Source organism: Grampus griseus (genome assembly GCF_964374135.1).
Source record: "Grampus griseus genome assembly, chromosome: 14".
Taxonomy (NCBI): Eukaryota; Metazoa; Chordata; class Mammalia; order Artiodactyla; family Delphinidae; genus Grampus; species Grampus griseus.
In genome coordinates this window covers 66,609,646-66,636,704 of record NC_139008.1, presented here as the reverse complement: position 1 = coordinate 66,636,704, position 27,059 = coordinate 66,609,646, and the positions used below count along the sequence as shown (strand labels likewise).

Here is a 27,059-nt window from a genome sequence, read left to right as displayed (position 1 = left end):
TGTTGAGGATTTTTGCATCTTGTTCATCAGTGATATTGGCCTATAGTTTTCTTTTTTTGTGACATCTTTGTCTGGTTTTGGTATCAGGGTGATGGTGGCCTCGTAGAATGAGTCTGGGAGTGTTCCTCCCTCTGCTATATTTTGGAAGAGTTTGAGAAGGATATGTGTTAGCTCTTCTCTAAATGTTTGCTAGAATTCTCCTGTGAGTCCATTTGGTCCTTGGCTTTTGTTTGTTGGAAGATTTTTAATCACAGTTTCAATTTCAGTGCTTGTGATTGGTCTATTCATGTTTTCTATTTCTTCCTGGTTCAGTCTTGGAAGGTTATACCTTTCTAAGAATTTGTCCATTTCTTCCAGGTTGTCCATTTTTTTGACATATAGTTGCTTTTAGTAATCTCTCATGATCCTTTGTATTTCTGCAGTGTCAGTTATTATTTCTCCTTTTTCATTTCTAATTCTATTGATGTGAGTCTTCTCCCTTTTTTTCCTGATGAGTCTGGCTAGTGATTTATCATTTTTGTTTTTCTTCTCAAAGAACCATCTTTTAGTTTTATTGATCTTAGCTATTTTTTCCTTCATTTCTTTTTCATTATTTCTGATCTCATCTTTATTATTTCTTTCCTTCTGCTAACTTTGAGGTTTTTTTGTTCTTCTGTCTCTAATTGCTTTAGGTGTAAGGTTAGGTTGTTTATTTGAGATGTTTCTTGTTTCTTGAGGTAGGATTGTATTGCTATAAATGTCCCTCTTAAGAACTGTTTTTGCTGCATCCCATAGGTTTTGGGTTGTCGTGTTTTCATTGTCATTTGTTTCTAGGTATTTTTTGATTACCTCTTTGATTTCTTCAGTGATCTCTTGGTTATTTAGTAGTGTGTTGTTTAGCCTTCATGTGTGTGTATTTTTCACACCTTTTTTCCTGTTATTGGTATCTAGTCTCATAGCATTGTGGTCGGAAAACATACTTGATATGATTTCAATTTTCTTAAATTTAGCAGGGCTTGAGTTGTGACCCAAGATATGATCTGTCCTGGAAAATGTTCTATGAGCACTTGAGAAGAAAGTGTATTCTGTTGTTTTGGGATGGGATGTCCTATAAATATCAATTAAGTCCATCTTGTTTAATGTATCATTTAAAGCTTGTGTTTCCTTATTTATTTTCATTTTGGGTGATCTCTCCATTGGCGAAAGTGGGGTGTTAAAGTCTCCTACTATTACTGTGTTGCTGTCGATTTCCCCTTTTATGGCTGTTAGCATTTGCCTTATGTACTGAGGTGCTCCTGTGTTGAGTGCATAAATATTTACAAATGTTATATCTTCTTGGATTGATCCCTTGATCATTATTTAGTGTCCTTCCTTGTCTCTTGTAACATTCTTTATTTTAAAGTCTACTTTATCTGAAATGATAATTGCTCCTCCAGCTTTCTTTTGATTTCCATTTGCATGGAATATCTTTTTCCATCCCCTCACTTTCAGTCTGTATGTGTCCCTAGGTCTGAAGTGGGTCTCTTGTAGACAGCATATATATGGGTTATGTTTTTGTATCCATTCAGCCAGTCTATGTCTTTTGGTTGGAGCATTTAATCCATTTACATTTAAGGTATATATCAATATATGTGTTCCGGTTACCATTTTCTTCATTGTTTTGCATTTGTTATTGTAGGTGTTTTCCTCTCTTGTGTTTCCTGCTTAGGGAAGTTCCTTTAGCATTTGTTGTAAAGCTGGTGTGGTGGTGCTGAATTCTCTTAGCTTTTGCTTGTCTGTAAAGGTTTCAGTTGCTCCATTAAATCTGAATGAGATCCTCGATGGGTAGAGTAATCTTGGTTGTAGGTTTTTCTCTTTCATCACTTTAAATATGTCCTACCACTCCCTTCTGGCTTGCAGAGTTTCTGCTGAGAAATCAGCTGTTAACATTACAGGGATTCCCTTGTATGTTATTTGTTGCTTTTCCCTTGCTGCTTTTAATATTTTTTCTTTGTATTTAATTTTTGATCATTTGATTAATATGTGTCTTGGCATGCTTCTCCTTGGATTTATCCTGAATGGGACTCTCTGTGCTTCCTGGACTTGACTATTTGCTTACCCATATTAGGGAAGTTTTCAACTATAATCTCTTCAAGTATTTTCTCAGTCCCTTTTTTTTCTCTTCTTCTTCTGGGACCCCTATAATTTGAATGTTGGTGCGTTTAGTGTTGTCCCAGAGGTTTCTGAGATTCTCCTTGATTTTTTTCATTCTTTTTTCTTTATTCTGCTCTGTGGTAGTTATTTCCACTGTTTTATCTTCCAGGTCACTTATCTGTTCTTTTGCCTCAGTTATTCTGCTATTGATTCCTTCTAGAGAATTTTTTATTTCATTTATTGTGTTGTTCATCATTGTTTGTTTGCTCTTTAGTTCTTTTAGGTCCTTGTTAAACGTTTCTTGTATTTTCTCCATTGTATTTCCAAGATTTGGGATCATCTGTACTATCATTACTCAGAATTCTTTTTGAGGTAGACTGCCTGTTTCCTCTTCATTTGTTTGGTCTGGTGGGTTTTTACCTTGCTCCTTCATCTGCTGTGTATTTCTCTGTCTTCTCATTTTGCTTAACTTACTGTGTTTGGGGTCTCCTTTTCGCAGGCTGCAGGTTCATAGTTCTCGTTTTTGGTGTCTGCCCCCAGTGCGTAAAGTTGGTTCAGTGGGTTGTGTAGGCTTTCTAGTGGAGGGGACTGGTGCCTGTGTTGTGGTGGATGAGGCTGGATCTTGTCTTTCTGGTGAGCTGGACTGCATGCAGTGGTGTGTTTTGGGGTGTCTGTGACCTTATTTTGATTTTAGGCAGCCTCTCTGCTAATGGGTGGGGTTGTGTTCCTGTCTTGCTAGTTGTTTGGCATAGGGTGTCCATCACTGTAGCTTGCTGGTCATTGAGTGGAGCTGGGTCTTCACGTTGAGATGGAGATCTCTAAGACAGCTTTCGCCATTTGATATTATGTGGGGCTGGGAGGTCTCTGGTGGACCACTGTCCTGAACTCAGCTCTCCCACCTCAGAGGCTCAGACCGGACACCCGGCCGGAGCACCAAGGCCCTGTCAGCCACATGGCTCAGAAGAAAAGGGAGAAAAAAAGAAAGAAAGAGAAATAAAATGAAGTTATAAAAATTAAAAATTAAAAATATATTATTAAAAATAAAAAATGAGAAAGTAAAAAAAAAAAGAAGTGAGAAACCAAACCAAAAAACAAATCCACCAATGGTAATAAGTGCTAAAAATTATACTAAAAAAAAAAAAAAAAAAAGACAGAACCCTAGGACAAATGGCAAAAGCAAAGCTATACAGACAAAATCACACAAAGAAGCATACACATACACACTGGCAAAAGGAGAAAAAGGAAAAATGTATGTATATTAAAAAAAGGAAGAGAGCAACAACCAAATCAATAAACCTATCTACCAGTGATAATAAGCTCTAAATTCTAAACTAAGATAAACATAAAGCCAGAAACAAATTTGATGCTGAAAGCAAACCCCAACTCTATAGTTGCTCCCAAAGTCCACTGCCTCAATTTTGGGATGATTCGTTGTCTATTCAGGTATTCCACAGATGCAGGGTACATCAGTTTGATTGTGGAGATTTAATCCGCTGCTCCTGAGGCTGCTGGGAGAGATTTCCCTTTCTCTTCCTTGTTCGCACAGCTCCTGAAGGTCAGCTTTGGATTTGGCCCCACTTCTGCGTTTAGGTCGCCTGAGGGCGTCTGTTTCCCTCCCAGACAGGACGGGGTTAAAAAGTAGCAGCTGATTAGGGGACTCTGGCTCCCTCAGGCCAGGGGAAGGGAGGAGTACAGAATGCGGGGCAAGCCTGCGGCCGCAGAGGCCAACATAATGTTGCAACAGCCTGGGCATGACATGTGTTCTCCCGGGGAAGTTGTCCCTGGATCTCGGGACCCTGGTAGTGGCGGGCTGCACAGGCTCCCGGGAGGCGAGGTGTGAGTAGTGACCTGTGCTTGCACACAGGCTTCTTGGTGGCTGCAGCAGCAGCCTTAGCATTTCATGCCCGTCTCTGGGGTCCACGCTGATAGCCACGGCTCGCACTCGTCTCTGGAGCTCGTTTAGGTGGTGCTCTGAATCCCCTCTCCTCGCGCACCCTGAAACAATGGTCTGTTGCCTCTTAGGCAGTTCCAGACTTTTTCCCGGACTCCCTCCCAGGTAGCTGTGGCTGACTAGCTGCCTTCAGTCTGTGTTCACGCAGCTAGCTCCAGTCCTCTCCCTGGGATCTGACCTCCGAAGCCCGAGCCTCAGCTCCCAGCCCCCACCCGCCCCGGCGGGTGAGCAGACAAGCCTCTCAGGCTGGTGAGTGCTGATCGGCACCGATCCTCTATGTGGGAATCTCTCCGCTTTGCTCTCTGCACCCCTGTTGTTGCGCTGTCCTCTGTGGCTCCAAAGCTTCCCACCCGCCATCTCCACCAGTGAAGGGGCTTCCTAGTGTGTGGAAACTTTTCCTCCTTCACAGCTCCCTCCCGGAGGTGCAGGTCCCATCCCTATTCTTTTGTCTCTGTTTTTTCTTTTTTATTTTGCCCTACCCAGGTACGTGGGGAGTTTCTTGCCTTTTGGGAAGTCTGAAGTCTTCTGCCAGTGTTCAGTAGGTGTTCCATAGGAGCTGTTCCTCATGTAGATGTATTTTTGATGTATTTGTGGGGAGGAAGGTGATCTCCACGTCTTACTCCTCCACCATTTTGAAGCTATCTCCTTACTGCAGTTTTGATTTGCGTTTCCCTGATGATTAGTGATATTGAGCATCTTTTCATGGGCTTATTGGCAATCCTTTTACCTTCCTCAGCGAAATGTCTATTCAAGTCCTTTGCCCATTTTTTGAGTTTTTTATTGGTGAGTTGTAAAAGTCCTTTATATTGTCGGGATGTTAATTCCTTATCAGATACATGATTTGCAAATATCTTCTCCCATTCCATGGGTTGCCTTTTCACTATGTTATATATTAGTGTCTTTTGACGCACAGAAGTTTTTAATTTGATGAAGTCTAATTTATCTATGTTTTGTTTTGTTGTCTTGTTCTTTTTGGTGTCATATCCGAGAAATCATTGCACATGCCAGTGTCATGAAGCTTTTCCCCTATGTTTTCTTGTAGGATTTTTATAGTTTTAGAAATTACATTTAGGTCTTTGATCCATTTTGAGTTAATTTTTATATATGGTATAAGGTAAGGACCCAGTTTCATTCTTTTGCATGTGGATATCCAGTTTTCTCAGTAAGTCTTGTTGACAAGACTGCCTTTCTCCATTGAATGGTCTTGACACCCTTGTCAAGTTACTCATCACTGTATATGTGAGGGTTTATTTCTGGGCTCTGTATTCTATTCATTGGTCTCTTCTTGCCAGTACCACAGTTTTAATTAGTGTAACTTTGTAGTAAGGTTTGAAGTCAGAAAATGTGAGACCTCCAACTTTGTTCTTCTTTTTCAAGATTATTTTGACTATTCAGAGTCCCTTGACATTCCATATGAGTTTTAGGATGGATTTTTTTCTATTTCTGCAAAAAAAAAAAAATCTTTAGGGTTTTAATATGGATTATACTGAATCTGTAGATTGCTTTCAGTAGTGTTGACATCTTAACAATATTAAGTCTTCCAGTCCATGAACATAGTATGTCTTTCCATTTATTCATGTTTTCTTTAATTTCTTTGAGCAATGCTTTGCAGTTTTCAGTATACAAATTTTTGCCTCCTTGGTTAAGTTTATTCCCAAGTATTTTATTCTTTTTCATGCTATTGTAAATGGAATCATTTTCTTAATTTCATTTTTGGATTGTGCATTGTTTATGGTTTAGGAATAAAAGTGATTTTTGTGTGTTGATTTTGTATCCTGCAACTTTGCTGTATTCATTTATTAGTTCTAACATTTTTTATGGACTCCAGGGTGCTTGGGTTTCCTACACATAAAGTCATGTCATCTGCAAACAGAGATGGTTTTACTTCTTTTCTAATTTGGATGCCTTTTATTTCTTTTTCTTGCCTAATTGCTCTGGCTAGAACTTCTAGTATGGTGTTGAATAGAAGTACTGAAATTGGGCATCTTTGTCTTGTTCCTGATCTTAGAGGAAAAGCTTTCATTGTTTTACTTTGAGTATGATCTTAGCTATGGATTTTTCATATATGGTATTTATTATGTTGAAGTAGTTTCCGTCTATTCCTAGTTTGTAACAAAAGGGTATTGAATTTTGTCAATTGCTTTTTTTCTGCATCAAATTTTGAGATGATTATATCATTTTTCTCTTCATTCTGCTAATGTAGTGTATTACACTGATAGATTTTCATATGTTAAACTATCCTTTCATTCCATGAATAACTCCTACTTGGTCATGGTGTATAACCCTTTTAGTGTATGATGTTCCATTCAGTTGCTAGGGTTTTGTGGAGGATTTTCACATCAATATCATAGATATTGGTCTGTAGTTTTCTTAGAGTGTCTTTGTTTAGCTTTAGTATCAGGTGATGTACCTTTAGCCTTTTTTAAAAACATATTTGACATTCTAAAAGAACATTATGATCTTGATGAGCTAATGTTTGGACTCAGACTCATAGAGTTTTAATTCCATTTCCTGCCGGCTTGTTTTACATAACTTTGATTAAGCAATTGGCCATCCTGTGGAATTTACAGGAACTCCATTGTGTTATATTGCTTTAGATTGGAGTTTATTGTGGGACAGGTACATTGGATCTTATGGATAAGTTTACATTACTGAGGATTCATTATTAAGATTGGTGAGATACTGCTGGGAGTCTACATAATTTTTATCATAAATCTAGTTTTTTACCTTTTACGAATTGACCAGTTCTCATTATAATGCCTAGATTATTTTAGTATTAATGCAAAGATTTAACATAGAAATAATTTCAGCTTATCCTGCCTAGCTTTTATAAGCACCATAAAGCTTCTGATAACATAGACATGTTAGTCAGATATTTGTGACCAAACATGCCGCTTCTCTAAAATAAATTCCAGAATTGGAAGATACCTCTCCAGTCTACCCTGTAACTAGTGGCTATTTAGCCCATTCTGAAAAATTGTAAATGAAAAAAAAGGCACTGTTTTTTGTTTCTTTTTAGCATTATGATTAGGGTTTAAGGCTTAAAATTTTTAAGAAATTCATGTTTGTTTTTTCAAATTATCTCTTCATTCAAATTTAAGTTTATTTCCTCTATCTAGTCTTTCTTAGAATAATTCTTGAGACACTTGCCCTTTTTTCCACCTCCCACTGCTTTCTCTACTCTGTCCCACCGTCTCCACTCCTGCCTACATCTTGTGCCTAAGGCCTGTTTTAAAAACAGAGCTCCAACTGTAGTATTTTCCCCATTCATTCCCTATTTTTAATTTTCAAAATGACAAATTGCTGCCTTTGATAATGAATCTAAGATTGACAAAAATAAGGCTTTATTTATGAATTTTTAGTTCTGAATTTATTTCAGAATCTAGCTTGTCCTTTTCCTTTTAATTATAGCCTACTTAGAAGCTAGAAAAATTTTACCCTAAAAGGAAATTGAAACGTCCATATCTATAATGAGTTCAAAATAACCATTTCTTGAGTAAATTGCAGATGTTATCCATGCTGAACTCAGTGTGATGCTGATATCCTATGCCTGAGTAGAATTTACTGTGAATTTTTTGTTAGAAGCCTTCCAGAGTATGTGTACCTTTAAGGCATTGGATTAGCTTTGTAAAAGATACTTAACAAGTATTACTTTTAAAAAAAATTTATTTATTTTATTTATTTATTTTTGGCTGCATTGGGCCCTCATTGTTGCACACGGGCTTTTCTCCAGTTGCAGCGAGTGGGGGCCACTCCTCGCCACAATGCGTGGGCCTCTCATTGCAGTGGCCTGTCCTGCTGTAGAACATGAGCTCAACAGTTGTGGCTCGTGGGCTTCAGAGTGCAGGCTCAGCAGTTGGGCACATAGGCTTTGCTGCTCCGCAGCACGCGGGATCCTACCGGACCAGGGCCCAAACCCGTGTCCCCTGCATTGGCAGGCAGACTCCCAACCACTGCGCCACCAGGGAAGCCCCACAAATATTACTTAATGACATTCTTAATCCTTCTACCTAGGACTGTATCTGTTATCTTCTATCACAAATGTAAAGTTCCAGCATCTTTCCCACTGCTCTGACCCCAGTGGTTCCCGTTTATCTCTTAGCCAGCAAGACCAGAAACAAAGGGTTGGATGCAGAAAATGAGTTTGTTATAAAATGAATCACTGGTGGCTTTGGAGTCAACCCTTATCTCTCTTTCTATCAGATTAGTGTATTGGATGGCTAAAGTTCATTTTTCAGCTTTAATTTGTGGATTTTTTTTCCCTCTCAAAAGATACTTTGCTATAAAGAATGCCTTACTCTTTTTCATTTTTTTTACCCTGAACATTTAGATTTAAAGACTTAGTTCAAACAGAATAGTCTAGTTTAGGAATATCACAGTAGGATTACCAGTTCTTAAGATAATAAAACATAATGCTTTTTGGATGATCAGAAATCATTTTATAATCTTTTAGGACCTTTGGGGCATTTGCATTAGTATCAGTTCATATAAAGACTCTATATATGAAAGGTTGAAGGTATTGAACTGAATTTACTCTGACATACTTAAAAACAACAACTTGACTGAGAAGGACAATACTATATGATATTTATTTGTGGAATCTAAAAATCAAAAACAAGCTCATAAATACAGAGAACAGGTTAGTGGTTGCCGGGGGCGAGGGGGTGGGTGAAATGGATGAAGGGAGTCAAAAGGTACAGACTTCAAGTTATAAAATAAATAAATCATGGGGATATAATGTATAGCGTGGTGACTATAGTTAGTAATGCTTATTCCATATTACAGTTGCTAAGAGACTAGATCTTAAAAGTTCTCATCACAAGAAAAAAAAATTGTGTTAACTGTGTGGATATTAACTAGACGTATTGTGGTGATCTTTTCACAACATATACAAATGTTGAATCATGTTGTACACCTGAAACTAATGTTGTATGTCAGTTATACCTCAATAAACAACAACAAAATCTGGTATCTCGTTTGCTTAACATTCCTTTCATGTGCTCATAAAAACAATGTAGACTATTGGGGAAATTTTTAAATGATTTTGCTTTCTGACTTATTTTGGAGTCAAACATTTGAGTGTATTATGTGACATTTTAGGCTTTCTAGTCATTTTACCTGAACCAAAAAAAGAGAGAGACTTCTGAATACTTGAAAAATTATGTATTCATAATGATCATGATGCTGGTAAATCAAACCATTTAATTTTAGTATTTCTCACTTTACATAGTTGACAGCATAGAATAATAGCATATAACATCTTTACCAAAAAAATGTTTAAGGTAGTTTTCCAAAGAAAATTTTGTTTTAATATATTTTCTTTTGCCATAGCAGTGAACTAGTACTATAAAATAAAAATTTTATGTAATTTAATGCATCAGCAGCCTTAGGTGTTTATTAATGTTGGCCTAAAAGCCCATGTTCATGGTAAGACATAAATTTGAGAAATTATTTACTTGATTTTTTGCATCAATGTGCTATCTTTCATCTTAGGTCTATCATTTGGCAAGTGTACGCTTACGTGATTTATGTTTAAAACTGGATGTTTCAAATGAGTTAAGAAGGAAGATATGGACATGTTTTGAATTCACTTTAGTTCACTGCCCTGATCTGATGAAAGACAGACATTTGGATCAGCTCCTCCTTTGTGCCTTCTACATCATGGCAAAGGTAACGTATAAGTTGGGGGAAGCTCTTTGCCGTAGTTACCTGTATTTGAGGCCTGAGGTGAAAAACTGTTGCACTTGATTGTTAGTTTGCCTTAAGTGCTACAAGCCAACAGTGGTAAATTCCAGCTACTGTATCTATTTCTATGGACTCTTCATTACTTTCTTTTTTTTATTTTATAAATTTATTTATTTTATTTATTTCTTATTTTTGGCTGTGTTGGGTCTTCATTGCTGTGTGCGGGCTTTCTCTAGTTGCAGAGAGCAGGGGCTACTCTTCCTTGTGGTGCGTGGGCTTCTCATTGCAGTGGCTTCTCTTGTTGCAGAGCACAGGCTCTAGGCCTGCAGGCTTCAGTAGTTGCAGCACGTGGGCTCAGTAGTTGTGGCTCACGGGCTTAATTGCTCCATGGTATGTGGGATCTTCCCGGACCAGGGATCAAACCCGTGTTCCCTGCACTGGGAGAGGCAGATTCTTAACCACTGTGCCACCAGGGAAGTCTTTCATTTACTTTCATAGTAATCAGCCTTCTTGCTTCATAGGAATACACTGGTTGTAAAAAAAAATTGGAAAAGATCTTAGAGACCATTTTTGGTAAAATGGTTCTCCACACTATTAATGGAGAACCATTTCCACCATCACCCCGTGACACCTCTAATCTTGTACTTTAAAGTAAAATGATCGTTACATTTTAGGCGAGTAACTGAGGCCCAGAGGTGAAAGTAACTTGGCCAAAGTTACACAATAAGTGACAACCTATGTTCTCCTGATTCAGAATCTGGTATAAAATAGCTTCTATACTTTATTGCTTTCCAGTGATTTATTCTGTTGCCTCAGAAGAGCATTTTACTTTCTAGTTGCTACAATATGTTTTAAGTCATAAAATGGCATATCTTACTTGTCTTTAAAAATTCTAATAGGTCTGAAACAATCATCTGTACCTTTGGTCTTGATCATATTGGCCACACTACCAGTCCTAGCAGATGTAGATGTTACAACCTAATTTTTCAGCTTTTTGAGGCAGAGGACATGTTCTCAAACTCCTTTGTGACTTCCTTCTCACATTACATCTTTAAAATCTCTATACAAAATAGGTATTAATAAATGTTATTAACTAATCTTTTTTTAAGCTGTTACTATTTTTATTATTTCTCTTAAGGATACCAGAACCCTAAAAAGCAGCATTGGGTTTATAACTTACAGAGAGTTACAAATATTTCCTTCTGTGGTTACAGTTTTTATACATTTATTCCACAACAACTAGATAACATACAGCACGAAAAAGACCACATAGTTACTCCCCTTTTATAGTCACATTCTACATTGGCATCCATACTAATAATCCTTTATATTGGTATCACTCTTTCCTCTTTTAAAACCACACCAATTTGCATACCTCATTTATTTTACCATTCCAAGAATCTCTAGGGTTATTAGGACTCTGTGCTTTCACTGCCGAGGGCGCAGGTTCAATCCCTGGTCAGGGAACCAAGATCCCACAAGACACATGGCATGGCCAAAGAAAAAGAATCTGCAAAGTCAAAACAGTAACAATAACAGCAACAACAAAACCAAAAGTTGTCCCAGAGCTAATAATATCACTGGGGTTCCCAGCAGAAGCAAACTACTTTGAGGTATGAAACACTCAACCCTGAAGCCATTCAGTATTCACACAAATTAAATCCTTATTAAAACAGAACTAAAAAATCCAAAATTATAAAACAATCAAGGAAATAAGCCAATGTGAGTATGTCAACAGATAAAATTTAGAGCAGGTTAGATATTCAAAAATTTCAGGTAATGGAATTATTGATCTCAAATTATGCAATTATATGTTTTAAATGATTCAATGTATAAAGGAAAATTCTTTTTATGAACAAAGGCCAAGTCATTTTAAAAAGGACCTGTAAGATGTCAAAAAGAACCGAATGAAGCTTGTAATGGAAACAAATTCCAAGCCAAAAGACTCAATGGATTAGAATGTAGAGCTGAGGAAACGAAAAAACAGCATATCACATAGAGATGGAAAATACAAAAAATCAAGAGACATAGAGTTACGAAACATTTTTTCTTGTTCCCTTCCTCTTTTGTTCTCTTCTCTTGTGATTTGATGACTAACTTTAGTGTTGTGTTTCAATTCCTTTTTCTTTTTTGTATGTGTATCGTAGATTTTCAATTTGCGGTTACCATGAGGATTTGATATAGCAATCTATATATAAACAAGATTGTTTTAAATTGCTGGCCTCTTAATTTCAAATGCATTTCCAATATCCTGCATTTGTGTTCTCCCCTTCTTGTAATTGCTGGTTTTGATATCATATTAGCATGTGGATGATTTCCTACCTTTACTGTATGTTTGCCTTTACTGGTGAGCTTTTCCATTCGTAAGTTTCTTGTTTCTAGTTGTAGCCTTTTCTTTTCTGCTTAGAGAAGTTCCTTCAGCATTTGTTGCAAAGCTGGTCTGGTGGTGCTGAATTCTCTTAGCTTTTGCTTATCTGTAAACCTTTTGATTTCTCCATCAAATCTGAATAAGAGCCTTGCTGGTTAGAGTATTCTTGGTTGTAGTTTCTTCCATTTCATCACTTTAAATACATCATGCCACTCCCTTCTGGCCTGCAGAGTTTCTGCTGAGAAGTCAGCTGATAACCTTTTGCAAGTTCCCTTGTATCGTTTTTCTCTTGTTGCTTTTAGTATTTTTTCTTTAATTTTTGTCAGTTTGATTACTCTGTGTCTCGGTGTGTTCTTCCTTGTGTTTATCCTGCCTAGGACTCTCTGCCCTTCCTGGACTTGGGTGACTGTTTCCTTTCCCATGTTAGGGAGGTTTTCAGCTGTTATCTCTTCAAAGATTTTCTCAGGTCCTTTCTGTCTCTCTCTTCTCCTTCTGGGACCCCTATAATGTGAATGTTGATGCATTTAATGTTTTCCCAGAGGTCTCTTTGACTGTCTTCATTTCTTTTCATTCTTTTTTCTTTATTCTGTTCCACGGCAGTGATTTATACCATTCTGTCTTCCAGGTCACTTATCCAATCTTCCACCTCAGTTATTCTGCTATTGATTCCTTCTAGTGTATTTTTCATTTCAGATATTGTATTGTTCATCTCTGTTTCTTTGTTCTTTAATTCTTCTAGGTCTTTGTTAAACATTTCTTGCATCTTCTCTATCCTTGCCTCTGTTCTTTTTCTGAGATCGTGGATCATCTTCACTATCATTTTTCTGAGTTCTTTTTCCAGAAGGTTGCCTATCTCCACTTCACTTATAGCTGTTCTTCTGGGGTTTTATCTTGTTCCTTTATCTGGGACATATTCCTCTGCCATTTCACTTTGTCTGACTTCTTGTGATTGCGGTTTCCATTCTGCAGGCTGCAGGATTGTAGTTCTTCTCGCTTCTGCTGTCTACCGTCTTAAATAATCATTTGTGTTTTTTTGAAAACTACCATAGCTCAGGCTTTGCCATTTCTGTGGAGAACATCATTATGGAGAACAGGTTTAGTGCTAATGGACAGTGAAGGAGAAGAAAAGAGTAATTTAAGTGAACTCTGTGATAATAAATAGACTAGAAGGGATTCCTTTATGGATCACTAATTTATTTTCTTTCTTTTGGCCACCACTGTGACTTTTCTAAGTGTTAAAACCCTATAGTCTGTTCTGAACTATTAAAAGCCTAATCCTGTAATACCCTCTGTCTTATTGTGAATCACAAGACATTTTCTATCCTTTAGTATGTGGTTAATTTTAAATAAGTACTTAAAAACTAATACAACTGGAGACTGCAAGGGATTCAGCAGATCTGAGTTTTCTTATATCATTCTTTTTTATAAAGAAATGCATTTTTGGTAGTTATATCATAGCAATCTTAGTGCTTTTGATTAATGAAACTATTAGCTGAGTCTCCACAGGCCACAAAGCCTGAACTTTTTTTTTTTTTTTTTTTTTTTTTTTTACTTTTCATTTATTTGTGCTGCAGTGGGTCTTCGTTGCTGCATGTGGGCTTTCTGTAGTTGCGGTGAGCGGGGGCTACTATTCGTTGCGGTGCTCGGGCTTCTCACTGCAGTGGCTTCTCTTGTTGCGGAGCATGGGCTCTAGGCACATGGGCTTCAGTAGTTGTGGCACATGGGCTCAGTAGTTGTGGCTCACGGGCTTTAGAGTGCAGGCTCAGTAGTTGTGGTGCATGGGCTTAGTTGCTCCGCGGCATGTGGGATCTTCCCAGACCAGGGCTCGAACCCGTGTCCCCTGCATTGGCGGGTGGATTCTTAACCACTGCGCCACCAGGGATGTCCCCAAACCTGAACTTTTAAGGTAGTAAAAGTCATAAATGGTAGTGGATTTTAGTTATTGAGTGGCCTGGGGTTAATGGCTTTCTGCAAGACTCCTCTCAATGCTAACCTGTAATTGAAGTTTTTGTTCAGAGCCATTTTTCTTTTAAAAGCAGTTGATAAATGCAGTTCTTATTTTCCTTAGGTAACAAAAGAAGAAAGAACTTTTCAAGAAATAATGAAAAGTTATAGGAATCAGCCTCAAGCTAATAGTCATGTGAGTTACATTATTTTTCCTCCTGTCCCAAAATAGATTTGTACTATTTCTCTGCTGACAAGTCATGTAAAAGGTAAACTTCTTTTCTAGTTTTACTATAGATTTTTTGGTTTAATGGACACCATTAAACTCGAGACAGTTTTAATTAAAAAACAGTTTCAGTGGAAGCCAAAAATCTTGCTGTTTCTGACTAATCTATATTATTTATTTATTTATTTATTTATTATTTATTTATGGCTGCATTAGGTCATCATTGCTACACATGGGCTTTGTCTAGTTGCGGCAAGTGGCGGCTACTCTTCGTTGCGGTGTGCAGGCTTCTCGTTGCAGTGGCGTCTCTTGTTGCGGAGCACAGGCTCTAGGCACACGGGCTTCAGTAGTTGTGGCACACAGGCTCAATAGTTGGCTCACAGGCTCTAGCGCGCAGGCTTAGTAGTTGTGGCGCACGGGCTTAGGTGCTCCACCGCATGTGGGATCTTCCCGGACCAAGGATCGAACCCGTTTCCCCTGCATTGGCAGGCGGATTCTTAACCACTGCACCGCCAAGGAAGTCCCTATATATTATATATGCATATACTTCTCACACGTTCTCTTATTCCATTTGTTCATTTATTTGAGTAGGGACATTTTTCACTAATGAAAAATATTTATAATAATAATATTCTTTAATCATATAAGACTTGATTCTCTGATGATGTTTAAATCCAGTGAAATTTGAGGATATATTAAATTAAGTCTAGCTTCTTTTTCCATCTGATAAGAATCTTAATGTTTGCATCTTTGAATAGATATCAGGCATTTCTGATATAATAGCCCTGGTGAGAATTCTGTACAGTCTTTCAGTCATGGAAATATAAAATGTTAGCGTGACCTGGCACATAGTAAGCATTTAATAACTGTTAGCTCTATATTATTGTTATTATTGTAGCTGAAGAACACAGGATTAGGTTACCTTAAGGCCTTGGTCATTCAAGAACCTGATTGCTCTGCTCTAAAGGAGCATAATGGCCTCTTCTCTGGCCCAGTGATCTGCCACCTTAGACAAAAAGAGAGATGTGGTAGCTCAGATATCCCTGGCCCCAGTACCAGTAGCCATACCCCCTTCTATCAGAGCCCCACAGATAGTTTCACTTCTTTACTTAAGCCCCAGATACAGTGCTAGCAATATAGAGATATTAGAAGAGCCAAGTATAGGCATTTCTTACACCCTGTGACAGGGTGGAAGAGGCCTGGTTTCCAGGCCTCTTCAGAAAAATCCCTTAGGAACAGAACTTAGAGAGGTTCAGAGTATCCCTTAAGATCATTAAGTTAATGTGGGTCAAAAATGGTTTAAGCCACAGCTTCCTAAATATTCTCTCAATACCGATATCCATAGGATGAGGGGGAATGGATCATTCCTTTCAGCTACCTTGGAGGTTAAAAACAGTTTAGGGGCAGAGAGGGGAACAGATTTTCATGTGGCCATGTGAAAGGAGATGGGTGTGGGATGGGAGCAGGAAAACAAGCCCCAGTGAGATCAAATGAGTCTCATGTAAGAAATTAAAAAGAAGAAGGAATAGGTTCATATCTTTTAAGTTGCTTTTATTTGGCAAAATCTTCTCATCAGTGTTTAGTTGCTCCTTACTTAATTCTTCTATTTTGTAACCTTCTGCAGTGGTTATATTTCAGGTGGTAAGCTCTGCTTCAGTATCCCCTCTTCTAAGATGTTTGCCGTAATCTGCATTTACCAAGGGCTACTAACATCTTGCCCTTGATTATCACCCGTACAGACAAATACTTTTTAATTGGCTTGATATCTTGTTCTTATTTTGGTTTTGCTTAACCTGTGCCTCTTTGTGACTCAGCAGTCCTTTTTGTCCCCTCTGATCTATATAGGTTTACAGAAGTGTACTGTTGAAAAGTATTCCAAGAGAAGTTGTGACATACAATAAAAACCTAAATGGTGATTTTGAAATGACAGATTGTGGTAAGTTGCCCAATTTAAGATTCTATATGTAGTACACTGTTGGTTACATTGTATATAATACAGTGGATGTCCTGGAGTTAATTGTGTAGGTGGGGTGGATAATGCATATGTGTTGGAAAGAAGCAAATGACTTTGAGATAAATATGGGTCAGGTACCTCCCTCCACAGAAGTTGTGTATTGAAACCATTAATTTATCGCATGTTAACTGTGTTTTAGAAGTTTTCTAGTATACTTATACACATTAATAAAAACTCATAAAAGACAATAAAATTCAAAACTAAATCTGAATGACAGGGAAAGTAAGATAGCTGTCAGTGATTTGCCTGTGGAGAACATTAAGGAAATGTCCTGTTCATTAATAAGTGTATAGGTATTCTGCCACCATCAGCAAAAGCAAGGTCGCCACCTTGTTACTACCATCATGCTAAGACTTCAGGCACTAGTAATTTTTTTGAAAGAAAGAAGAATCAAATATTCAGTATTCATATGTTGATAAGTTGTAAAAATGCCTTTTCAGCCCATCTCTTTTCCTTGTCTCATCTGTCTCCTTTTCCTTGTCTCACTTTCTATCACTTAATGTATATATATGTGTACATGTGTATATAAGTACTGTAATTTATTTAATTTCACAGTGTGGGACTTTTAGGTTGTTTCCAATTATACACAGTTTTGCAAGGAACATCATTGTAGGTTGATCTTTGGTCCACATCCTTAGGGTAAATTCTTAGAGAAAATTGACTGGGTCAAAAAAAAAAAAAAAAAAAAAAAAAAATTGACTGGGTCAAAGACATTTTTTTTTAATTACCCAAATATCCATGATAATTATGGTGTCTACTGGGATCTGAACTTTTAAGATCTTAACAAAAAATTCTTGAATAATAATGTCCTAGGATCTGATCCCATCTAAGGTTACACAGGCCAAACTCAGTTCTTTTTACATAGATAAATTATCCCTGAGCCTTTTCAAGGCAATGAGAAGAAGTACATTAGGAAGTAAACCTGACAAAATACAAAAAAATAACCTACCTATTTTTGTTATACATGTTGCTCACCTGTCCTGGGTGGTTTTTCTGTCCTTGCAAAACCAGGCATCAGGTTAGCTGGGAAACTGTGTGTTCTATGAGAAACAAAGTAACTGCTAGCGAGTGTTTGGGATACAAGGAGCAGTGAAGTTCAAGACAGAATTTGTTAAGTTTGATGATAAAGCTTGAGGTAACTGAAGGTTAGCTACCCTCTCTACAACATAAAGGTTTCAGGTCCAGTTCTGTTTTATATACATTTATTAACTAGATATTTATTAGCAGGCAAACAAAAAACCATTCTTAAGATCCTGTCCAGTGGTGATGGCACAGAGCAGGGAGAGTATCCAGTGATAATAGACTGAGGAATTCCGGCACCAAAAAAGGGACAAAGTTATTTGAGGAGGATACAGTCTCGCAAGTCTGTGTTCAGATAAGACAAGTTCCAGTGCCTGGAGCTGTGGCTAGATGCTATGACCTAGACTTGGACACACCAAAGAACACCACCTTGGGAAGAAGAGTTCTGGTTCTATAAACAAATTCATAATTAGGAATAAAATAATTACTATTTAAAAAAACACACAGTTTATGCATCCTATGCCACCTGACCAACCACCTCCTCACATAAAAGGTTCACTCAAAGTAGATGCCAAGATTCCAGAGCAGGATTCTGTTAAACTTAAAGCCAAGATCAAGCAAACAACATGCGTCAGAGTTCAGGCCTGGGCATCATTCATAATAGTAAAGCCCCACAAACCTCACTGGATCTCTCATGACTATCATGCTGTTGCGGGTAGTGTCTCAAATATGTTAATCAATCTTTTTTATTTTTAATACATATGTATATTCTTTTTCATATTTTTTTCCATTATGGTTTATCATAGGATATTGAATATATTTCCCTGTGCTACACAGTAGGACTTTGTTATTTATCCATCCTACATACAGTAGTTTGCATCTGACTTTGTTATTTATCCATCCTACATATAATAGTTTGGCATCTGCTAATTCTACTCCCGATCCTTCCCTCCCCCACCCCCACTTGGCAACCACAAATCTGTTCTATACATCTGTGAGTCTGTTTCTGTTTTGTAGATATGTTCATTTCTGTCATATTTTAGATTCCACATGTAAGTGATATCATATGGTATTTGTCTTTCTCTTTCTGACTTACTTTGCTAGTATGATAATCTGTAGGTCCATCCATGTTGCTGCAAATGGCATTATTTCATTCTTTTTTGTGGCTGAGTAATAATCCATTGTGTCTGTATACCACATCTTCTTTATCCATTCATCTGTCGATGGATATTTAGGTTGTTTCCATGTCTTGGCTATTGTAAATGAACATATGAGTGCATGTATCTTTTCAAATTATAGTTTTGTCTGGATATGTGCCCAGGGGTGGGATTGCTGGATCATATGGCAACTCTATTTTTAGTTTTTTGTGGAACTGCCATACTGTTTTCCATAGTGGCTGCAGCAGTTTACAGTCCCACAAGCAGTGTAGGAGGGTTCCCTTTTCTTCATACCCCCTCCAGCATTTTTATTTGTAGACTTTTTTTTTTTTTTTTGGCTGCGCTGCGTGGCTTGCAGGGTCTTAGTTCCCCAACCAGGGATCGAACCCGTGCCCCCTGCAGTGGAAGCGCAGAGTCCTAACCACTGGACTGCCAGGGAATTCCCCATACATTGTCTTTTTGTTTATGTTTCCCTTGCTGTGCAAAAGCTTATAAGTTTAATTAAGTCCCCTTTGTTTATTTTTGCTTTTATTTCTGTTGCCTTGGGAGACTGACCTTAAAAAACATTGGTATGATTTATGTCAGAGAATGTTTTGCTTATGTTCTCCTCTAGGAGCTTTATGGTGTCATGTCCTAAATTTAAGTGTTTAAGCCATTTTGAGGGGTTTTTCTGTGTATGCTGTGAGGGTGTGTTCTAACTTCATTGGTTTGCATGCGGCTGTCCAGCTTTCCCAATACCACTGGCTGAAGAGACTGTCTTTTCCCCATTGTATATTCTTACCTCCTTTGTTGAAGATTAATTGATCATAGGTGTGTGGGTTTACTTCTGGGCTCTCTGTTCTGTTCCATTGATCCATATGTCTGTTTTTGTGCCAGTACCATGCTGTTTTGATTACTGTAGCTTTGTAGTATTGTCTGAAGTCTGGGAGGGTTATGCCTCCTGCTTTGTTCTTTTTCCTCAGGATTGCTGTGACAATTCTGGGTCTTTTATGGTTCCATATAAATTTTAGGATTATTTGTTCTAGTTCTGTGGAAAATTCATGGGTTATTTGATAGGGATCATATTACATCTATAGATGTAATATTTGCTTTGGGTACCATGTCATTTTAACCATATTAAATCTTCCAATCCAAGAGCATGAAAAAAAAAAAAAAAAACAAGAGCATGGGATATCTTTTCATTTCTTTGAATCATCTTCAGTTTCCTTTATGAATGTTTTGTAGTTCTCAGCATGTAAGTCTTTCACCTCCTTGGTGAGGTTTATTCCTAAGTTTTTTTTTAATGCAATTTTATTTTTTTTAATTAATTTTTATTGGAGTATAGTTGCTTTACAGTGTTTTGTTAGTTTCTACTGTACAGCAAAGTGAATCAGCTATGTGTATACATATATCTCCTCTTTTTTGGATTTCCTTCCCATTTAGGTCACAGTAGAGCATTGAGTAGAGTTCCCTGAGCTATACAGTAGATTCTCATTAGTTATCTATTTTATACATAGTATCAGTAGTTTATATATGTCAATCCCAATCTCCCAATTCATCCTACCCACCCCCCTTTCCCCTTTGGTATCCATACACTTGTTATGTACATCTGTGTCTCTTGCTGCTTTGCAAATAAGATTATCTATACCATTTTTCTAGATCCCACATACATACATTAATATACGATATTTGTTTTTCTCTTTCTGACTTACTTCACTCTGTATGACAGTCTCTAGGTCCATCCACGTCTCTACATAAGACCCACTTTCATTCCTTTTTATGGCTGAGTAATATACTATTGGATATATGTACCACATCTTCTTTATCCATTCCTCTGTTGATGGACATTTAGGTTACTTCCATGTCCTGGCTATTGTAAATAGTGCTGCAGTGAACATTGGGGTGCCTGTGTCTTTTTGAATTATGGTTTTCTCTGGGTATATGCCCAGTAGTGGGGTTGTTGGGTCATATGGTAGTTCTATTTTTAGTTTTTTAAGGAACCTCCATACTGTTCTCCATAGTGGCTGTACCAATTTACATTCCCACCAACAGTGCAAGAGAGTTCCCTTTTCTCCACACCCTCTCCAGCATTTATTGTTTGTAGATTTTTTTAAGTGAATTGTGGGGGTTTTTTTGTTTTTTGTTTATTTTATTTTATTTTTGGCTGCATTGGGTCTTTGTTGCTGTGCATGGGCTTTCCCTAGTTGAGGTGAGCGGAGGCTACTCTTCGTTGCGGTGCGTGGGCTTCTCATTGCGGTGGCTTCTGTTGTTGCATAGCATGGCCTCTAGGTGCATGGACTCAGTAGTTGTGGCTCACAGGCTCCAGAGCGCAGGCTCAGTAGGTGTGGCACACGGGCTTAGTTGCTCCGCGGCATGTGGGATCTTCCTGGACTAGGGCTCGAACCCTTGTTCCCTGCATTGGCAGGCAGATTCTTAACCACTGTGCCACCAGGGAAACCCTGTTTGTAGATATTTTGATGATGGCCATTCTGACCCATGTAAGGTGATACCTCATTGTAGTTTTGATTTGCATTTCTCTAATAATTAGTGATGTTGAGCATTGGTCATTGATGGAGATATGCCTAACAGAAGCCCTATAGTAGCCACCTGTGGAGAATGAGCTACCTGATTAAAACACTAGCTGGATACTCATGGACTGTGCATTCATTATCATATTAGCAGAGCACCCCAGACTGGCATTCTTTTTTTTTTTTTAATATTTATTTATTTACTTGGCCACGCTGGGTCTTAGTTTCGGCACGCAGGATCTTCATTGCAGCATGTGGAATCTTTTTTAGTTGTGGCATGGGGCATCTAGTTCCCTGACCAGGGATCAAACCCAGGCCCCCTGCATCAGGAGCACGGAGTCTTAACCCCTGGACCACCAGGGAAGTCCCCAGACTGGCATTCTTGATTAGAACATTTGAGAGACCCAGATTATAGCTTAATTAAGTAACACAAACATAATGCCCAAGTGTATGATAGTAAATTGAAAACTTTACAGTACTTCCTCAGAGGCTTGTTTTCAGAATTAAAAAAAAAATGATGCATGTGTGTGGTGTTTAATACAAGGCCTGCTCATAGTAAGGCCTCAGTAAGTAGTAGTTATTATTTATTATTTTGTTTATAAGCAATATAAAATTTATTGTATTTTATTCATGAGTATATGGCTCTTTAAATGTCTTTTTTTTTAAGCTAATTTTTCTAAGGCTATATTCCTTACATAAAATCCTTTAAATGTTGAAAACTAGGTCACACACACAAAAACAGTTAAAGCAAATCCTCTCAAGGGACAAAAATTCTGTTTCCATGTGAAATGTATAACATTGATACCTGCAAATTGATAATTAAGTGACTTTATTCACATTAAAACTATTTTATAGTCACCAGATAGACAACCAAGATACGGATGGAGCACATTTTCTTTCTAGACTGTTTAATCTAAACAAGATTTACTTGGTTTTAGATTATAATGATGCCCTTTAGAGCTCATGAGAAACTGCCAAAATGGTCTAAAACCACTGTAGTAGTTTTGAATTGGTGTGTGGTCAGTGGCTCTTGCATAACTGGAGCTAAATGGCACTGCCCTCTCAATCCGAAAGCCAGTCTGAAATATTTACTGCACACTGTTAACGGTGAGGAGCAAAAACGGTAAGGAAGGACGTGGTAGGAGAAATATAAAATAAATACTAAATGCTTACTCCAGGGGAGTGCTGCTGTGCTGATCAAGCCCATCATATCTCAACCTGACCCTTGAATTTATAAATAAATTGTGATCTTCTTTCTTACTTTCATCTTAAAATAATTTTTCTTCTTTACTTTCTCCATTTTTAAGTGGTAAGAATCACTATTTATGCCTCTTCTCAGACTGAAGCCTAATGACAGTATACAAAGAAACCAGCATCAGTCACTTGAGCAGCTCCTCTGGGGGTGATGGATAGGGGTTTCATTAATTTGTGCATCCCAAACAATTTGGGCGTGCCCATCCTCTAAAACCAGTTCCCCTGAGAAATGGGTATCTACGGTGCCCTCAATGTCTTTTCCCCTGAATGCATTTATATTGTCCTGGGATATAAAATTAAGCATGTATTATGGTTGCAGTTGTTGGCCACCTGCAGCCCTGGGGTAATTTGCCTTCTCCCTTCCCACTTTCACTTCAGATCCTTGGAAAATTCTGAAGCCAGAGATCCAGGCTAAAAATTTCAGCATGTCTCTCTGGAGCTCTGCAGATAATATCTCCTTTTTTCTAAGGGCTAGTCTCATTCACTGGTAGTTTATATAAAACCACATTTTAATTGCTTGACAGTGTTGTATGATAATCCAAAAAAGACATTCCTCTTATTCATGGGAACAGTAGGGAAAATTATGAAACCATAATAGTTCATTGGTTCGTTTCATGAAGTATATCAAATGTATACCATGTGCCTCAAATTATGTTAGGCAGAGGTCCCTCCTGCCCTCTGAGGGGAAACAGATTTGAAACAATTATAGCACCAGGCAGGGAGATCTCATTCTCTTTCCCAGTCTTTCATAAGTTCCATCTCCTAATGTATATGTGATAAGATGGTCACCGGCCTACTGAGGCTTTGATTTCTGAGTGCTAAAGTCCTTAAAGAGGTGGGAAGGTAGAGATCTTTTTCCTGCTTAAAGGACAACTGACATCTTGTTTTCTGTTTTGAAATGAAAAAATACTAAACAGCTAAATGAAAAATAGCTAAATAAAATCATGTTTAGTTAGAATCCAAGGTCCCAGAGAGTTTTAAATGTTTGGTTCCTTCAAATTAAGTATAGCTCCTTACCTTATGTAACTATTAACAACTGGAAATGGAATAACACAGAAACATGAAGAAGTAACTGCCTCCAGAAATTTCTAATCCAAGGAGGACATATAATAATTTTAATTCATCTGTATAACAAGAATAACCTACAACAGCTGTTATTAAGCCATTGTTTACTGCCTTGGGACAGTGTCCCCCAGGATGGTAGTAACTGTTATGGGGAAGAGCGACTGTACGTAGAAAATTTGAGAAGTATGGAATTAAAGTGAACATGTGTTTTTTTCTAATTGCAAAAGTTCTCAGAACCTTTAATATACTAACATGTATTCTGAATTCCTAAGAGGAGGATATACTACTATGCAACATTTTTTCAACTTATTTGATCACATAGCTTTTTTCTGCCCTATTAAGATGCTGCAAAAATAGCAAGAGTAAAAAAGACATCCAAATGGAGATCCCTATGGAGGTTCCCTGTGGCTGCCTGGCCCTTGGACCATGTTTGAGTTTTTCTGGTTTTCCAAAGGTGGAAGCATGTTTCTACCCATGTTTTCAGAATTGAAAATGAGAAAGTTTTTTCACATGTTGAATTCTTTTTAATTGCTGGTAGTTTTCTTAGCTCCTGTGCATAGATGATTCTTGTAGGTACAAGGAGAAGATGGTTTGTAATACTCTTTCCCAAAAAAGAAGAGGATAAAGTTCTGCCTGGTGTCACAAGCTACTCCAGAATTACAGTAATAAACAGGAAAGCACCTTGGGGCAAGCTATCATTTTACAACTGAGGACGCCAGTTATAGACAGCACTAAGGTTCCTGTTATGCGTGGGAAAATAAGACTTTTTGAACACCTGTCACCTGCCATGTATTTGCAGAAAAATAAACATAAGCAGTTCACCTTGCTTCTTCCTTAAACTATGAGGATACACTTTACCTTTTAGAGTCTTTCCACCTTTTTCAAAGAGTCAGTATGAATATCTGCAGGCTTTTGTTATCTGAAACTCAGGGTTTGCCACTGCTACCCATACTCTGAAGCTCAGTTTAGGTAAACTTCAACCCAGGGCTGGTGCCCCTCTAAGAGCCACCGGTGACAGTGAGCTCAAAAGGTAGGGTTGTGAAAACATTCTTGCTGAAGTGATATCTAGAGAATAGAGTACCAGCTTAAGTTTACGTGTTTGCATTTCTATGATTCCAATCTAATTTATCCATAATATAGATGGATTTCTGAACCTTTTCTAAAAATATTAATTGTCTTACATAAAGATGTGGGTTTATTTGGTTTTTTTTCCTTTTATATTGTAGAGAGAGTTGTGATTCAAATCGCCAACTTATAGATTAAGGTACACCTATCACAACACTGAATTCTTTTTTTTTTTTTTTTTTTACATCTTTGTTGGACTATAATTGCTTTACAATGTTGTGTTAGTTTCTACTGTACAACAAAGTGAATCAGCTGTATGTATACACATATCCCCTCCCTCATGAGCCTCCCTCCACCCTCCCCACCCCACCCTTCTAGGTCATCACAAAGCACCGAGCTGATCTCCCTGTGCTATATGCAGCTATCTAATTTACACTTAGTAGTGTATATATGTCAATGCTACCCTCACTTCGTCCCAGCCTCCCCTTCCCCCACTGTGTCCTCAAGTCTGTTCTCTACATCTGCATCTTTATTCCTGCCCTGCCACGAGGTTCATCAGTACCATTTTTCTAGATTCCATATATATACGTTAATATACAGTATTTGTTTTTCTCTTTCTGACTTACTTCATTCTGTATGACAGACTCTAGGTCCATCCACTTCACTACAAATGACTTGGTTTCATTCCTTTTTATGGCTGAGTAATATTACATTGTACAACACTGAATTCTTTTAACAGATTTGGAAGATGCTACAAAAACACCTGACTGTTCCAGTGGACCAGTGAAAGAGGAAAGAGGTGATCTTATCAAATTTTACAATACAATATATGTAGGAAGAGTGAAGTCATTTGCATTGAAATACGACTTGTCAAATCAGGACCATGTGGTATGTTTTATATTTTACTACTTTATTAACATCTGTACTCATAATTGGATTACTATGAGTTTATTTTGCTAGTAAGTGTTTCAAAGCTAAAACCTTACTGATACATTTTATAGGAGAAAACATAGTAGTAATTAGAGTGATTAAGGCTGTGATACAACAGAGACCAGAGGAAATCATGGAAATTTTATCCACACTGTGATTATGTTGTTAGAAATTATGAATGCATATGGGCAAGGACTAGATGGGAACATGGAAAAATGAAAACAGTTCTGGTGGTTTTTTCCTTTGTTTTTGATTCCTATTGTTATATCTCTGAGATAAGTGTTTTTCTCAAGATAAAAAGAAAAGGAAATAAATAGGCTTGAATCAATAATAGAAGCAACACTAAGAAATTTTTATTCAGACTCTAGATTTGACAGTACCAGCAGGCCTTTCAAAGTATTATCAGTGTATAAGCTGAAGTTGGTTCACAGGAGACCAGACTTCAGTTATAAGAAAGAGGAATCTAGTAGAAGCTGCATCCAGGCAGTAGCCATATATGTGTCTATGTATCTCTCTATATTTCTGTCTTTGTCCCTTTCAAGGAATATGGTCTATGATTATCCTCAGAAGCCATGACTACTCAATCTGTTCCCTCAGTTCCACCACCCGCACCATGTGCTATACTGTGAATATATCTATTATCAGCCAATTAAAAAACAAAACTAGGGCTTCCCTGGTGGCGCAGTGGTTGAGAGTCCGCCTGCCAATGCAGGGGACACGGGTTCGTGCCCTGGTCCGGGAAGATCCCACGTGCCACGGAGCGGCTGGGCCCGTGAGCCATGGCCGCTGAGCCTGCGCGTCCGGAGGCTGTGCTCCGCAACGAGAGAGGCCACAGCAGTGAGAGGCCCGCGTACTGCAAAAAAAAAACAAAAACAAAACTAGTTTTCCTAGCTTCAAGTGAAGATGCTGAATGAAATATTAATTAAGGAGTCATCTCCATTCTTGGAATAGAAACATTGTATAGATTATTAAAAGTGAGTCCCTTCTCACTTTAAATCTTTTGCATTTCAGTATAAAGTCTTAACCATTTCATTAAGAGATTTGTTCCATATTGGGCTCATCCTGCTGGCCCACAGAATGCTCTGCCTCTCTTTTATTTTCTGTGCTACTAATTTGGTTGTGGGTATGTGCGTGTGGAGAGAGATTCTTATTGCAAGTGTTAGGACATAGATTACTCTTTGCTCCACTTTCTGAGCATTGACATAAGGTTCCTATGCTCCTGGCTTACTGCTTCTGGTGTCTTGCTCAGAATTCTTCAGAATTTCCTGAAAGATCCAGGAAAATAAATTTTAGTTTATCTATTAGTAATTGTTGAAAAACAAGGGTTAATGAACCATTTTTTGATTTTCTTCAGCCATAAATAACCTCTTACAGTATAACTGACTCCTAACTAGGAGATAGCAATAAGAATAAAAACATGGGCTTCCCTGGTGGCACAGTGGTTGAGAGTCCGCCTGCCAATGCAGGGGACACGGGTTCGTGCCCCGGTTCGGGAAGATCCCACATGCCGCGGAGCGGCTGGGCCTGTGAGCCATGGCCGCTGAGCCTGCGCATCCGGAGCCTGTGCTCCGCAATGGGAGAGACCACAACAGTGAGAGGCCCGCGTACTGCAAAAAAAAATAAAAAATAAAAAAAGAATAAAACCAGGGCTTCCACCAAATGAACTTTCACTTCAGTGCAGTGGTTAAGAATCCGCCTGCCAATGTAGGAAACACAAGTTCGAGCCCTGGTCCAGGAAGATCCCACATGCCGCGGAGCAAC

General features: G+C 38.1%; 1 protein-coding gene across 1 annotated transcript in view; it reads left to right on the top strand.

Moving 5' to 3' along the window:
• The window catches only part of RBL1 (RB transcriptional corepressor like 1), a gene marked incomplete at both ends in the record, with an annotated part of 74,157 nt that overhangs the window by 44,607 nt on the left and 2,491 nt on the right, over positions 1–27,059 (top strand). Inside the window, 4 exons of the mRNA XM_082669490.1 lie at positions 9,557–9,733; positions 14,185–14,256; positions 16,132–16,222; positions 25,108–25,256. Of these exons, the coding sequence (XP_082525616.1) occupies positions 9,557–9,733; positions 14,185–14,256; positions 16,132–16,222; positions 25,108–25,256 (489 nt within the window). The remainder of the gene's footprint in view (positions 1–9,556; positions 9,734–14,184; positions 14,257–16,131; positions 16,223–25,107; positions 25,257–27,059) is intronic.